Consider the following 14,794-nt stretch of genomic DNA (forward strand, 5'->3'; position numbering starts at 1 on the left):
GGCCACGCAGGGCGGCGAGGGGACAGCCCAGCTGCCAGGGGCAGGGTCCACAGAAAGAGCTCCTCTGGAGCCGTGTGCCCAGGAAGCACATCCCAGGGAGCTTTGCTATTCTCTGCTTTTGTCATAATAATGAGGCAAAGGTAAAAAATATAATGAAATTATAGGCTGCCGGTTCCATGTTTCTTAATGTCTTGGGGGAGGATCCCTGACCTCCTTGCGAGTCCTATGAAAGTGACACACCACCTCCAATAATAAAACTATTAAAATATTATGAAGCCAAGACTATCTCAATAAAGACAATACGCATCTTGCTTCTTATATGACGCACAAAGTCGTATCCAGTTTTGTAAAACTACATGCATCTTATCCGCTGTGAACGTGCACGCCCTAGCGCGAGCGGGGCAAGAGTCTATCCTCGTCCACGCATCCAGGGCACTGCAGGCACGCTGAGGGCGCACAGTAGGGCCAATGAACGGACAGGTGCACGAGGATGAACAGATGGACTTAAAAACTGTCTCTGCAGTCATGGTGCACCTTGGTTGGTATGCATCAAGCCTACAAAGAACCTTCAACAACAGGCACACAGTAAATTTCAGTTATTTCTGAAAACACGGTAACAGGACACCACGACAAAGCAGGTTAAACCTACAGGCTGCGGCCTCCCACTTGGTCCTGTCACTAACTAGCTGCAGAAATCTTAGCAGGTGAACCTCTTTTGTCTCAGATCCTTTAATCATAACAAAATGCGGATAAGAGCGGACCCGTTCACAGCGTTTCTGAGAGAGGCAGATCGCAGAGGCCCGGCAGGGGGAGGCACACACTGGGCACAGCGGTCCGGCCAGCAGCGCCGCGGCGTGGAGCTGTGCAGACGGCTACCTGTAGGAGCGCCGGCTCTGGTCCTCCCTGTCCTCCAGGAATTGGGGACGCTGAGTCTGCAGCTCCAGTTCCTCTTGGGACGACTCTTGGATCAAACGCGTTGTCTAAAATTTAGAAGTATAAAGCAGACTACCTGAATATCTATAAATAAATGCAAAACAACGAACAACTAAGGATAAGAAATTTATAAATGCAGATTCAAAGGAGAAACTCCACGTGGCTCATTGTAAGCATTTGGCTAGATTAATAATAAAAATCATTCATACCAATTTTATTAAATACTTATTTACTTTCTATTAATTTGCTTTAATTCAAAATTTAGCCAACCATGAAACCGATCTGTCCATATTATTATGCATCTTAGTAAGAGATCACTGATCCGCTCTCATCTTACTGAGAACGAACATAGTCCTACTACCTCGCTTGCCACAGAACCACAGGGAGAGGAAGCACGTCCCCCGCCGGGAGCAACAGCATGCCCATGGGGAGCAGCCCGTTAGCACCATCCCTTCCTGACACAGGTGTAGCAAGCCCGCGACCCCAGCAGGAACCGAGCACGCCTGCTCGGGCATTTCCAACTCCTGCAGAAAACCATGACGCTCACTGGACAGAGGTAAGCTGACCTTCATCAGGACATGCAGAACAGGCCCAGGACCGAGCCGTGGACAGCCCACTCGTGCACAGCAACTTGCTGACCTGACTTCCCTGAGCAAAGCAGAGGGCCCCCCGTCCTGTCCAAGTGCGTCGGGCGTGTGGCTGTACTCAGAGGGCTCTGGAGTAAGGGGCAAGCCACCACAGAATGGCGTGCTTCCCACTGCCCAGACTCTACCCAGACTCAGCATCGGAATTACGTGGTTTCTACACTATGAAAAAGTGCTCTGAAATTTTCACTGGAGGGCCCAGACCTACCACCTGGAGAAGCTACCGACAGTGGCCCTGTCCTTTCTCAACGGTGGCTTGTAAAGAAAGAAAACAACTGATGGGCCAATCACTTCCATCACTAGTGAAAATTCTCCCCAAACGGGAAAATCAAAACCAAAACCAAAACCTAAATGTCTCCAACTAGACTGAGTAGAAATTTTAAATGATGTGTTTAAATATTTATTTTTAGTATGTCAGCATTCCTTCTATTTTCCTTCTAAGGTGCAAGATTCCACCAATAAAAACAGTTAGGTCACTAAAGCCACATAACACCCTTCACATGTGATTACACAGCACTTTACTGACTTTTAACCCAAAGGTAAACTCCCCATCACGAGATTGAAGTCTCTAAGTAAAATATAAACGTGTGACGGGAAAAGCCGTGTACGTGGGCATCTCAGCCTCACAGGTGATGTAGTCATGTGGCCACAAGAAGCGAGCACGCCCTCCTAGATAAGCTGAACGTGCATAAGTACAGCACAGAGGAAAACAGAATGTGCCCGCCACCCACACGCGCCCCTTCCGTGGACACTCACGACATTCATCGCGTCAGAGCTGGGGACCTGCAGCAGGTTCTGCTGGTGGAAGCTGGTGGAGAGGGCCTGAGACTCCAGCGTGCTGGAGTCTTGTAGCTGCTGGACGGGGGCAAACGTGGGCTGTTGGCTGTACGTATCCGTCACGGTAAAGCCTGAAACAAATCAGAAAATACGAGCTCGACAAAAAATACTACAGTCACACCAAAAAAAGGCCAAAAAAGTTGGCTTCACAAATAAAGATTTCTACCTTCTGAATTAGACTCAGGGTTAGCTTTTGCCAGCAGGCTCTGAGAACGCCCGCACACAGGCAGGAGGCTGCACCCAGCACCGCCCCTGCCAGGCAGGCTCACAGACGAGCCGCCAACGCACGGCTGCCCCACCGTGCGACTTCGACTCAGTCACCGTTTCTGGGCACAAACTACGTGCAGAATGGTCATCAAAGGTGCGTTCCAGACAACCTGAGCAGACCACCCGCATGCACGCATGTGCGCACACACACGCAATCCATGCGGAACGTTACCGGGTTGGAAATCATAAATTTCAGAAGGGCCTTAAAACAAACACCTCAGGCCATTGTAGAATCCTCCTGACCCGGGTAGAGCCCCTGAAACGCACGCGCAGGACCCACCACTGACCCTGTGACAAGCCACCTGGTTCGAAGGACGGCTGCGGAGGCGCCTGCTCTTCAAACTGGTCCATGTGCCCCTGGAGAGCGGGTGGTGGAGCCACGAACCTGTCTGAGATAAAAACACAGACAGGCGGGGAATTCACACATTTTGAAGATGCGCACATCCATCGATCTGTCCAAAAGGATACGCACATGAGGTTTCAAAAATTAGCCTCCTTACTTTGAAAAGACAGTAGGACGGCAAATTTTATATATACATATAATTGTATTTACATATTAACTTATTTACTAAATATTATATATAAATTATATATTCATAAATATATACCCACTTATATGTTTGTATGTGTGATACATATTTGTATATATTTATATAAATATATAGTTTTATATGTATATTATATATATATTTCACATATGGGGTATAGTTGGGGCATTATCTTTGAACTTCCAGAATATCACTTCACAGTTTACCCTAAAACTCAGCCAGTCTTCTAATAGGGAAGTACCCGGAGGACAATGACACTCAAGGACTATTTAACACCTTTTTGGATGTGCATTGTTCCAGGCAACACAGAGGATAAAAAGCACAAAATCCTGCTCATTGACTAAATACACCTGGGGCCTCTGTACTATCAGACCCTAAGCTGGCCGGCAAACAGTCTGTTAGCAGGCCTGCCCGGGACAAGCAGCCCGTTCCAGACACGCATCAACCACGTCCCCAAGCTCACTGTCTACAGCTGAGCTGACACCTGGTAGCAAGACTCCATCGACGAGGACAGCAATGGCCGGATCGCTGCAGAGGCCAAGGACAACGGCTCGCAGACTCGCGCTGGTGTGTGCGTCAGACTCTCGCTGCGCAGTAACAGGATACTAGTGATCAGACAGATGGAGTCTTACTGAAAACGAAAGCTACTCTCAACTCAGGATGTGTTGAAGGTCCTATGTCTGTAATTCTCTATCACAGCAAACTCTCTCTCAGGTGTACACACACAGCACAAATTGGGACTGAAAAAGTCAGAGATGAGAGACACCCATACAGACCGGAGTGAGCATACACGGCTGCAAAAGTATGCGGACTGTTCTAAGAGTTAGAACTTGGGAAATATTTGCCTTCATCTGCTTCCAGAGGCTGATGCGTCAACTGCTGACCCAGTCCCGCGTCCTCCGTGCGCACGACCTGCTGAGGCTCCAGGTCCAGCATGGCCTCGGGGTTCGCAGGGCCCGCCGCTGCCGCCTGCAGCTGCTCGCTCTCAATCTCCACCTGCATGTGCGTCGAGACGTGCATGCTCTGCTGGTCCACGGCGCTGTCGTCCAGCGAGGCAGCTTGCTGATGCTGCTGGAGCTGCTGGGCAAGCTCGTATCTTCAAAACATCAACGACAACCCGCACAGTTAGGTGCTGTCAAAACCTACTCCCGTGAAGAACTGCTGTGCGAGCCGCCAATCATTAGATAACATTTAAGAAAATTATTTCATTTTGAAGCCCTGGTGGCAATTCAGTTGAAATGAAATGCTATTAATAATTCTAAAGGAAAATCATGTTCCCTTGACTTTAAGTGATTTCACAGATGATAGGGACATGAAAGCAGCAAAGAGAGGATGAAGGACAACACACGCCAGAATACTTAAAATGTAAAAAGAAAATTAAAAAGATAACATATGTTCCAAGGTAAAACTGTCCCAGTTCAAAATTAAAATTAAAACTCATTCTGCAATAAGTAAAAAAGAACTGAACAAAACAAGATAGGGCCTTTACGGACCGATCTCAGTACTATAAACAAATGTGGTGCAGAGCCCGGGGGCAGAGTCCCATGACCTGCTGTCCCTCGCAGTCCGGGGCACAGACACCTTATTTGAGCAACGATCTATTGTGTGACAGAACACAGACTAGGAGGCATACACGTGGCTGCTCCTATTTTCTGCAAAACCATGCTCATGTTAATATTGCTGTTACATATAGTAAATACATGAAGTACATTTCCATCCAGGTCAACAATTTATCTTTCAAAGAGAAAACTGAACAGTGAATTCAGTGAATGAATCACAGAACTTAAAAAAAGCAGCTCAATTCCGATGAATAGGCTGCACCGTACTGGAGACATGGCCGGTCTGTCCTCTCCAAGACACCAGGGTCAAACACAAACACACTCCACCATTTGCCTGATTCCAGAATCTTACGAATCTGCCTACCTAGAACTCCATTCTAGTTCCAAACAAAACCTTTCTTCTTCATTTTCTAATATCAAAAATAGTCACCTCTCAACGACTTTCCCTGAGGAACGGGGAAGATGTCATAGAAATAGGCAAGTATGAAAACGTACACGGTGACACCTTCACTCTGACTCAGCAGTGCCAGGACGTTCACCCCGGGCCCCTCCACGACCCCCCACAGGGGAGCAAGTGTGCCTTGCGTGGTGACTTTTTTTCTGTACTTTTACTACTTTCTATACTACTCTATACTTTTACCTTTTATACTTATTTTTAATGTAAGTGTATATGGTATTTTAGGGATTCCCAGCACTTGAAACGAAGGGATGAAACACGGGAGCTCCTCGCTGCCTGCAGGTGGGATCAAGAGTCCATACAACCCGTGGACGGAGATCATCAGCTCTGCAGCATGACAGACCCACCAGTTTCACTGTCACCTCATGCCACACATCTCCTACAGTAACCGTGCCAGGTGTCCCCCAGCAAAAGGCGTGACAATCAGCAGCCAGGCAACACTCCACCGAATAGAGGAGACCCAGCCAAAACCAGCTGACCCACTTCCCAGAAACTCTACCCCTGGCTGTCATATCCACCAACGAGGCCCACAGCGTGGACTCCCACACCACCACAGTGAGTGCCCGGACTTAAAAAGGCCTGAATCCCTGACAGAAAAAGTCTTCTTCACATGCCACCGGGCCAGGTCCTGTCCAAGCTCTACCCTCCTAGCACGTACTGCTCTCAGGCACGTGGGACAGTGACCAGGGGGCACAGGACCCTGAACATCTAGGCACCATGAATTCCCCAGTTCAAATGCATGTGAAGCCCATCATTTCCTCCATAAAATGAAGGAAAGTGTAAACTGGGTATAAAATTGGCAAGAGTCCCCCACACTGACACCACCACCATCATATTCCAGCAGTTAAACTTCTCAGCTAAGTAATCAACGGTGCCAAAACCAAAGAAGACAATTCTTCTTTGCCCTAAGTGCTTAGGCATCCGTGTGCTTGGGCATCAGAGGGATAAAACCAAACACCTATTTCTCACAGTTAGCTTATTCTACCATTGGGGGTTTGGTTTTGTTGGTAGCATCAGGCAGAGATATCTGGGTTAAAGTACTGCCTGAAAATAAATGTTCCGGGGCAGAAGGTTTAATATTCTTTGGTGGTGGACCTAGTGACGCTTACTTTCAAAGTCTCCCGGGATGTGGTCGCCTTATCCAGGCTTTTCATTACAACAGACTACTGTGGCTTCCCAGAAACACAGGTGAATGAGCTCCAGATACAGCCAGAAATGCATTCCTGCAAGGGCTTCCTGGCTCACCTCCATTTAGAGATGAGACAGCCCTCTAATCAAATAAAAACGTAGGTCAGTTTTAATGATGGATTTATGTGATAACTAAAACATACATTCTGTTTAAGTCAACAACACAGAATCATGACTGTTCAGATACACTGATGATATGCCTAGACATCTCAGGGTTGGTTGACTAAGATGTTCCTTCTTGCAATCTTCACGACCTGATTTTGCAATCTTCAGTCCCTATCAGCCATAGTTTATTTAGCATTTCAGCTACCACTGCCTGTTTTAAGAGAGCTTACAAAGCATTTAGCCCAATGTAGACTACTTCAATATTATGTTAAAAATAAAAGCATTAACATTTTAGTCTGTGGCTCTTAACAACGGCATAAAAGTTTCTTCAGCCCATACAGCTCAAGCTAGACATAATACTATAGGAATCAAAGACAATAATTTCTTAAAAACACTCTCCACCACTATCTGGGAATTACAGATTACTAAATAGTGACCATCAGAATTGTACCTACCTATGGGTTTTCATGTGCTTTTTGCAATTTAGTGAGGTCTTAAATGTTTTCTGGCAATAGGGACACATATAGGGACGAAGGTCATTATGGATACCCATATGTCGCCGTAAGCTCCCACCAGTAGTGAAAGCTCCGTTACATATCAGACACTTGAAAGATTTTAGTCCAGTGTGCGTTCGGACGTGTGCTTTGAGCACTCCTGCAGAAACAAAGCCTCTTCCACACTGAGAACATTTAAAAGGCTTTTCACCTGTATGTGATCTAAAAAGAATAAAAATTTTCATGAATAAGCTTCTTACAACTTTATAATGCTTTATCTCTAGAGTGCACTCGTACATTCTTTCACTTGAGCACCACTCTTTAAAGCTAAGCAGTGAGAAACCCGAGATGCCGAGAGCTCGAGTGACTTGCCTGAAGCCACACAGGGGGTGCCCTGCGGAGACAACGCTGCGTCAGCAGGCTGCCCCTACGTTCTAAATGCTTTCATGACAAGTCACCGTCTCTTGGGACCGAGTTTCTGCTTTCTTTTCACTGCTGCTAGCAGAAGCATTAATCTAAACGCTGGTGAACACACCTGAAAAACTGCTCAAGTACGTAACTGTAATGCGACAGACCAAGTACTTGTTTGACACGTCCTAGAAATTGCAAATGCTGAAATGTAAGAGGAATGCAAATAAAGCTCAGTGACAATTTCTGGGCAAAATATTTTAGTTGAGACACTAAAGAATGAAGGTATCAGTCATCAATAAATATTTTGGGGTCAAGTGCGACATTTTAAATACCCAAAGCTAACACTACCCTCCTCACTACTCCTCCACATCACCAGCTCACTACACCACTGCATTTCCTCTACGTTTTCCATTTCCAAATCTGTTACCTTACCTGATGTGTTGTTTAAGGTGGCAAGATTTTTTATACGCACGATGACAGTAAAAACACTTGTACGGTCTATCTGCTTCGTTTACAAAATTATTATTAAAGTAACTTTGAAAAAACTGGTTTCTTGGAATGGGCTGGATAAGACCTATAAACCAAAAGAAAATCAGGAATAATTCACTGTTAATGCTACTAAAAAAGTTAAATGTTAAAAAGCAACTGCTTTTCCCAGAAGATGAAAATTTCGAGGAGTTAAAGTATAGATTCCAGTGTTGCTGCTAAATGCTATCTTAATCGTGTTAGAAAAAGGCCCATTGGGGACACTTACGAAGTTCCTCTAAGACAGATACTTTCCAACACAGGGACTATCTGTACATCGCAGCTACTTTCTTTGGGTCTAGAGCCAATTTTAAATGGATTCCTACATTTGTTGGCATGGAATCTAAATAAACTACATCCAAAATGTAGGTTAATCAGGACACTAAATACCTTATTTATTCAGTATAAAGACTGCACCCTAAGTACTTTAATAAACTCAAAACACAAATGATTCTAACATGATCTTCCGTTCTAAAAGCAAGTCAGCATTTTCATAGAAATTTTATTGAAGGGTTATCTGTCAATAGCACAACTGCTAACTTAAGTATTTCAGGTTTGACATACTTTCAGTAAAGGAGGAATCCCCTTAGGTTGACTATGTAATAATATGTCTTGATCAAGCTCCTGAGTTAAATATGCAGTTCAGGATAAACATACACCTGAGCCTTGTGAATCACTTCGCATTCACCTGGAACCTGAAGAGAAAGACCCCCACTGTCCAGGCCCCTGGCTACTCCTCCTTCTCCCAGGACAGCACAGCTGTCCGCCAGGATCCGGGCCCGGCCCCCAACCTCCCTGCTCACTTCACTGCACCAGGATTCTCGGCAGGCCCCTCTCAGGACGCTGCAGTCCCAGCTTCCCCTGACATCCAGACTCCAGCTCGATTCTCTGCCCCAAGGCCTACCTCCCTCTCCCACCTCTCCTTGTACATGACAAACACCCCTCTTCCCGGTCAGACGGGGCCAGGTATTTCAGGATTTCTGACAAGTCCCTTCCCTGTCTCGTTGAGTCATTGGCCAGTGCTGGGGATCCGACTTCTCCAATGCCTCGTAAACCTGTTTCCCCATTTCTATTCCGCTGCCATGAATCTCAAATAATGGAGAAAGAATAACAAAGCCGGAGAGAACTCAGTAGCTCAGCTAAGCCACATCACTCACTCCTCCATCAGACTTAAGTCCTGACACTTGCATCAGACCATTTAGTTTTCAAAGAGAACTCAGAACCCTCCCTTGTGATCTGTGTTCAATCCACCCAGCACAAACCCTAAAGCTGCCAAGACTTTTCCCATTTCACAAGTGTTTTGGACCAGTGAGCCGAATCAGGGCCATGCAGAGACATTCTCTCTCCAGCAGCTCCAACGCTGTTCTGTGCTCCCCGGCTTTTTCCTAGTGACTCCGCTCCCGCTCAAAACAAACAGCTTGAGTCGCCTTTCCCAGGACCCACATACTGAATCTGATGGAGACACCACGATGAAGCGAGCCTCCAAATCAGTGTTCTGCTCAACCTTCTCCCGTCTCGACAGAGCGAACACATGCCTTCAATGGCTTCCTGTCAAGTTCTCAATTACCACGACTGCTCAGCGTGGCATTCCAACACCAGCTCGCTCACCATCTCCACCCACCCGCCCACCCTTCATCCCGCCCCTCTAGACCCCTATGCTCTCGCTCTTTTCTGAGCAAACCCAGCACTTGTCACTGTTCCTTCTCCCAACTCTTTTCCACACTCCACCGGCTGTAGCTTGAGCAGGGGACCCGTCCCAGGGACACAGCTTTGGGCCCATGACACCTGCCAAGGAGGACAGAATACGACCCAATAAATTAGGTGAAGAGTACGGAACGCTCATGTGAATATTCTCCAAAAGGGCAACCAAGAAGAGGGACGTTGCAGGTCACGACTCAGCTTAGGAAGCTGTGACGTTCAAATGCTCACACAGAAGTCTCTGGGGGAAAACGCAACAGCAACTCTCAGGCACAATTATGTGGGATTTTATGCAAATAGGCTCAATAACTATTAGCATAAAAGTACCACTTAATTCAAATGATAAACTCCAAATAAATAGTATCTAATAATCCATTTTCTTGTTCCTTGTTGAACTTAATAGAATGGTTTATTTTTCTTTTTTAAAGACGTATTTATTTATTTGAGAGAGAGAGAACGCTAGAGAGCGGGAGGGGCAGAAGGAGAGAGAGAATTTCAAGCAGACTCCACAGAGCGTGGAGCCTGACTCGGGGCTCGATCCCAGGACCCTGACATCATGACCTGAGCTGAAACCAAGGGTCGGATGCTCAACCGAGTCACCCAGGTGCCCCTGGAATGAATGATTTCTAAGAAAAACATCAATAAAAAAATTTTAAAGTTCACCCCACAACTAAAACGAACTGTACAAATATACAAATTTGATAAATTAATTTTATGTACTTTATTAGATAATATATAAAGAAGCAATGAGAAAGAAAAATATAGAAAGTGAAATAATTTTAAGCAACTAGTTATACAAATTACATAAATTTCTGGAGGTAAGTAAAATAAACGGAATTCACAGTCATTTTGAAAAAGTAAAAGTCCTCCAGTGGTTGTCTTCTCTCTCTTTTACTGGGGGAGGAAGCAAGACACTTCACAAACAAGAAAACAAACTATTGCTTTTGCCATTTTATCTACCAAAAAAGAATAAGCCTCACAAGGAGGGGTGCGGAGAAGCTGTCCGAAGCTCAGCACCGAGTCAGACCTGCAATCAGTTATGAAGGCAGAGCCGTAGGCGAGCGCCCTCCTAGAACCCTGCACTGCGGACACAAGGCTCAGGAGCCGGCAGGCCTGCACGGTTTCAGCACCAGCAGTCACCTGCGCCCCACCTCACGCCGTTAGACAACCCCGCGCTGCCGGCCCACGACACCCGCCCGGCCTTCGCTGAGCGGCCGGTCGCCAGAATCTGGCCAACGGCCTTCACACGGGCCGTCTGCAGCGGGCCTCCCAGCTCCCAGCCCTTCGGAGGCCCACGCTGTGACATGCCGACTCTACACAGGGCCCCCCTCCAGCCACCTACCCAAGCTCCCAACGCTTTCTCTTGTGGCTTCTGGAACCTACGTTCTCCATCACAAACCACTTCACAGAATGTCTCGTTCCTCCCTTCTTTTCCGTAACCGTGAGTCTACGGTCAACAGTGAGTCCCTCGAAGCTGGTACTCTCACTTCTAGTGACAGCTTCTGCTCTGAGTTGAGGAGCCCTGGCCTTGCGCCCGGGCCTGGCTCGGGCCTCCCAACCTGCCATCACTTCCTTCCCAATCCTGCCTGTAGCTCCATGAGCCAGGCCCCCGTTTCCAACTCTCGGGCAGCCTACAAGTGCTCTGGCCCCTTCTCAAATAATTAGGAAGCTCATAAAAAGAAAAACAAAAGAACCTGCACTCAGAGATAATCATAATTACCAGTTGTGTGTATTCTAACAAAAGAGTTTGTTATTATACAAACACAAGTGGGATCAAGCATACACACTGTTCTGGTTATACTTCATAAATATATATTGACTGTCTTTCCAAGTCAGTACATGGGACATCATCCTCATCATCCTTCTGATGTCTGCAAGGAATTCCACTGGACCAACGTATCCAGTTCACGTCAGAGTTTTGATGAATATTTCTAGTGCTTCTAACTGTACAGTGACACAATGTTGCAATTGTAAACAATCTAGTCTACACAACTGTTTACCTTAGTGATTTCCCCCTAGCCAAGGAATTACAAGCTCTAGGATGGTGTCCACGCATATGTATTTAAAAACAGATCCCTAAATGATTCAGAGCCCTTTACAAGTGGGTGGGGGGGGCAGGGGTCCCCTACTTTGAGCTATTAAGGCAGTAAAATAACAGACCTCATTTTTCAGATGCTTTTTCACTTCTAGTAATTTAACAAAGTTCTGTTACACAGTTAGGCTAATTACAAGGTCTCAATCTTTGAAGAAAAAAAACGAAGGGTGAACTAAACATACATAAATGTCCTAAGGTCTTAGTGATAATATGTCATTTCTACTAGATCATCAGTCCATATATGTATACATATATTATTTTAAGGAAACTACTAATCTCAAAGAAAGGCATGAATAAATTCTACTTGATGAATTTTGTGTCTCAAAAACAAACTGGAAATGTCCTTAAAACTTCCTAAAATTCCAGGGCACCTGGGAGGCTCAGTAGGTTAATTCTAACTCCTGGTTTTGACTCAGGTCAATGATTTCAGGGTCCTAAGATCAAGCCCCACATCGGGCTCTACACTCAGCATGGAATCTGCTTGAGATTCTCTCTCTCTCCCACTCTGCCCCTCCCCTCTTGCTCTCTAAATAAATAAATACATACATACATAAAATATTTTTTAAAAAACTTTCTAAATTCCTTCCATGATAACAGAGGAGAAAGCTTTATCTTGTTAGTGTTTGGGGAAAATATATTTAAGTCTTAGAAGAGCTTTCTCATATTGTAAATAGTAAGAAAATGCAAATACAACAAAAAAACAAAATGATGACAAACATAACACACATTATGTATCAAACATAACACACATTATGTATCAAACATAACATATAAAATAAATTTAATATATAGGATTAGACAAATGTGTTAAAAAAAAAAAAAAAAAAAGCAAGATAGGGGCGCCTGAGTGGCTCAGTCATTAAGTGTCTGCCTTCGGCTCAGGTCATGATCCCGGGGTCCTGGGGTCAAGCCCCGCATCAGGCTCCCTGCTGGGCGGGAAGCTTTCTCCCTCTCCCACTCCCCCTGCTTGTGTTCCTTCACTTGCTGTGTCTCTCTCTCATCAAATAAAAAAAAATAAATAAATAAAATATTTTTTAAAAAAAGCAAGATAAATGCTCTAATATCAATATAATTAAAACATGAATATAAACTTGGAAGATCAATCATTACAGCCCTGAGGTTTAAAATAATAGATAACCAAAGCCTGGCTCACTTTCAGATTAAAGTATTTCAAATATCTATGCTACACAAAATGAAAAAACAGTGATACACACATACACACACACACACACACACGCAGAGATAGTGATATATAGGGAATAACAGTAATTTCTAAAGATATATATATATTTCTAATGATATATATATATATATATATATATATATATATATGTCAATCTGTGATTTGAAAATCGAGAAGCAACTACAGATCGGAATCTCTTCCTTATGTCTCGTTTCCCCCAGTTTTACTGAGAAATAATTGGCGCACATCACTGTGGAAGTTTAAGGCGTACAGCAGGATGGTCTGATTTATGTCTACAGACATGGTTACCACAGTAGACTCAGCTAACACCCATCTTCTCGTAAAGATACAATTAAAGGAAAAGAAAGAAGAAAAATAGAAAACATTCTCCTTGTGATGGGAACGTCTCAGGATTTACTCTCTTCAGAACTTTTCCTGTGCATCACACAGCTGAGTCACCATGGCGCACATCCCATCCCTAGCACTCATTTATCTTACAACTGGAAGTTTGTACCTCTTGACCCCCTCCCTCCAATTCCCCCTCTGCCTCCCCTATGGCAACCACAGATCTGACCTATTGTTCTATGAGTTTCTTTCTGTTTTTCTTCTTTCTAGATTGCACATAGAAGTGAGATCATACAGTATGATCGTCTTCCTGCCTGACTTGTTGCACTTAGCAAAATGCCTTCCAGGTCCATCCATGTTGCTGCAAATGGTAGGACTGCCTCATTTTTTACGGATGAATAATATTCCAAAATTTCTTTACCCGTTCATTCACCGATAGACAGGTTGTTTTCATCTCTTGGCTACTGTAAATAATTCTGCTGTGAACATAGGGGTGTGGTTATCTTTCTGAGTTAGCGTTTTCATTTCCTTTGGATATATTCCCACAAGTGGAATTGCTGGATCACATGGTAGTTCTATTTTTAATTTTTTGAGGATCCTCTATATATTGTTTTCCATTGCAGTTATGCCTATTAACAACCCCACCAACAGTGCACGTCAACATCCGTCATCTCTTGTCTTTTTGATAATGGCCATTCCAATGGCTAGGAGATGACATCTCACTCTGGTTCTAATTTGCATTCCCTACTGGCCAGAGATGTTGAGCATCTTCTCATGTACCTGTCGGCCTATTGACGGTCTTCTTTGGAGAAAAGTCTATTCAGGTAGTTTACCCACTCTTTAATTTTTTTTTAATTTATTTATTGGTTTGGTTTTTTTTTTCTTTTTGAGTTGTATGAGTTCCATTGAGTTGTATGAGTTCCATTGATAGGTTTGCACTGAATCCATACGTGGCTTTGACAGTATTGACATTTTAACATCGTTAATTCTTCTAGTCCATGAACATGGGATACTTTTCCATTGATTTGTGTCTTCTTCAACTTCTTTTTTTTTTTTCTTTAAAGATTTTATTTATTTATTTGAGAGAGAGAATGAGATAGAGAGAGCATGAGAGGGGGGAGGGTCAGAGGGAGAAGCAGACTCCCCGCCGAGCAGGGAGCCCAATGAGGGACTCGATCCCGGGACTCCAGGATCATGACCTGAGCCGAAGGCAGTCGCTTAACCAACTGAGCCACCCAGGCGCCCTTCTTCAACTTCTTTCATCAGTGTCTTTTAGTTTTCAGGTACAGATTTTTTACCTCCTTGGTTAAATTTATTCCTAAGTATTTTACTGTTTTTGATGCTAATGCTCTAGTTAGGACTTCCAGCACCATGTTGAACAGGAGTGGTGAGAATGGGTACCCTTGTCTTGTTTTGATCTTAGAGGAAAAGACTTTACCCTTCCACCATCGAGTATATTGTTAGCGGTAGTCCTACCATATGCGGCATTTATTATGTTGCGATAT

The 14,794-nt window shown here is 44.6% G+C and overlaps 1 protein-coding gene across 13 annotated transcripts in view; it reads right to left on the reverse strand.

Moving 5' to 3' along the window:
* Positions 1-14,794, reverse strand: part of ZNF236 (zinc finger protein 236) — a 104,127-nt gene that overhangs the window by 37,817 nt on the left and 51,516 nt on the right. For 12 of the 13 annotated variants that reach the window (XR_010407520.1, XR_010407519.1, XR_010407518.1 and 9 more), the window contains 6 exons: positions 7,876-8,017; positions 6,994-7,254; positions 4,075-4,325; positions 2,969-3,070; positions 2,334-2,485; positions 877-980 (listed from right to left, as the gene is read on the reverse strand). Coding sequence is in view for 8 of the 13 variants with exons in the window: in XM_064578879.1 (XP_064434949.1) it covers positions 877-980; positions 2,334-2,485; positions 2,969-3,070; positions 4,075-4,325; positions 6,994-7,254; positions 7,876-8,017 (1,012 nt within the window). In the remaining 5 variants the exon portion in view is untranslated. The remainder of the gene's footprint in view (positions 1-876; positions 981-2,333; positions 2,486-2,968; positions 3,071-4,074; positions 4,326-6,993; positions 7,255-7,875; positions 8,018-14,794) is intronic. The other variant, XM_064578878.1, reaches the window with a different exon arrangement.

The sequence above is a fragment of the Mirounga angustirostris genome, unplaced genomic scaffold (genome assembly GCF_029215605.1).
Source record: "Mirounga angustirostris isolate CCGP_5_RB_7025 unplaced genomic scaffold, mMirAng1.0.hap1 SCAF_14, whole genome shotgun sequence".
NCBI classification, from domain to species: domain Eukaryota; kingdom Metazoa; phylum Chordata; class Mammalia; order Carnivora; family Phocidae; genus Mirounga; species Mirounga angustirostris.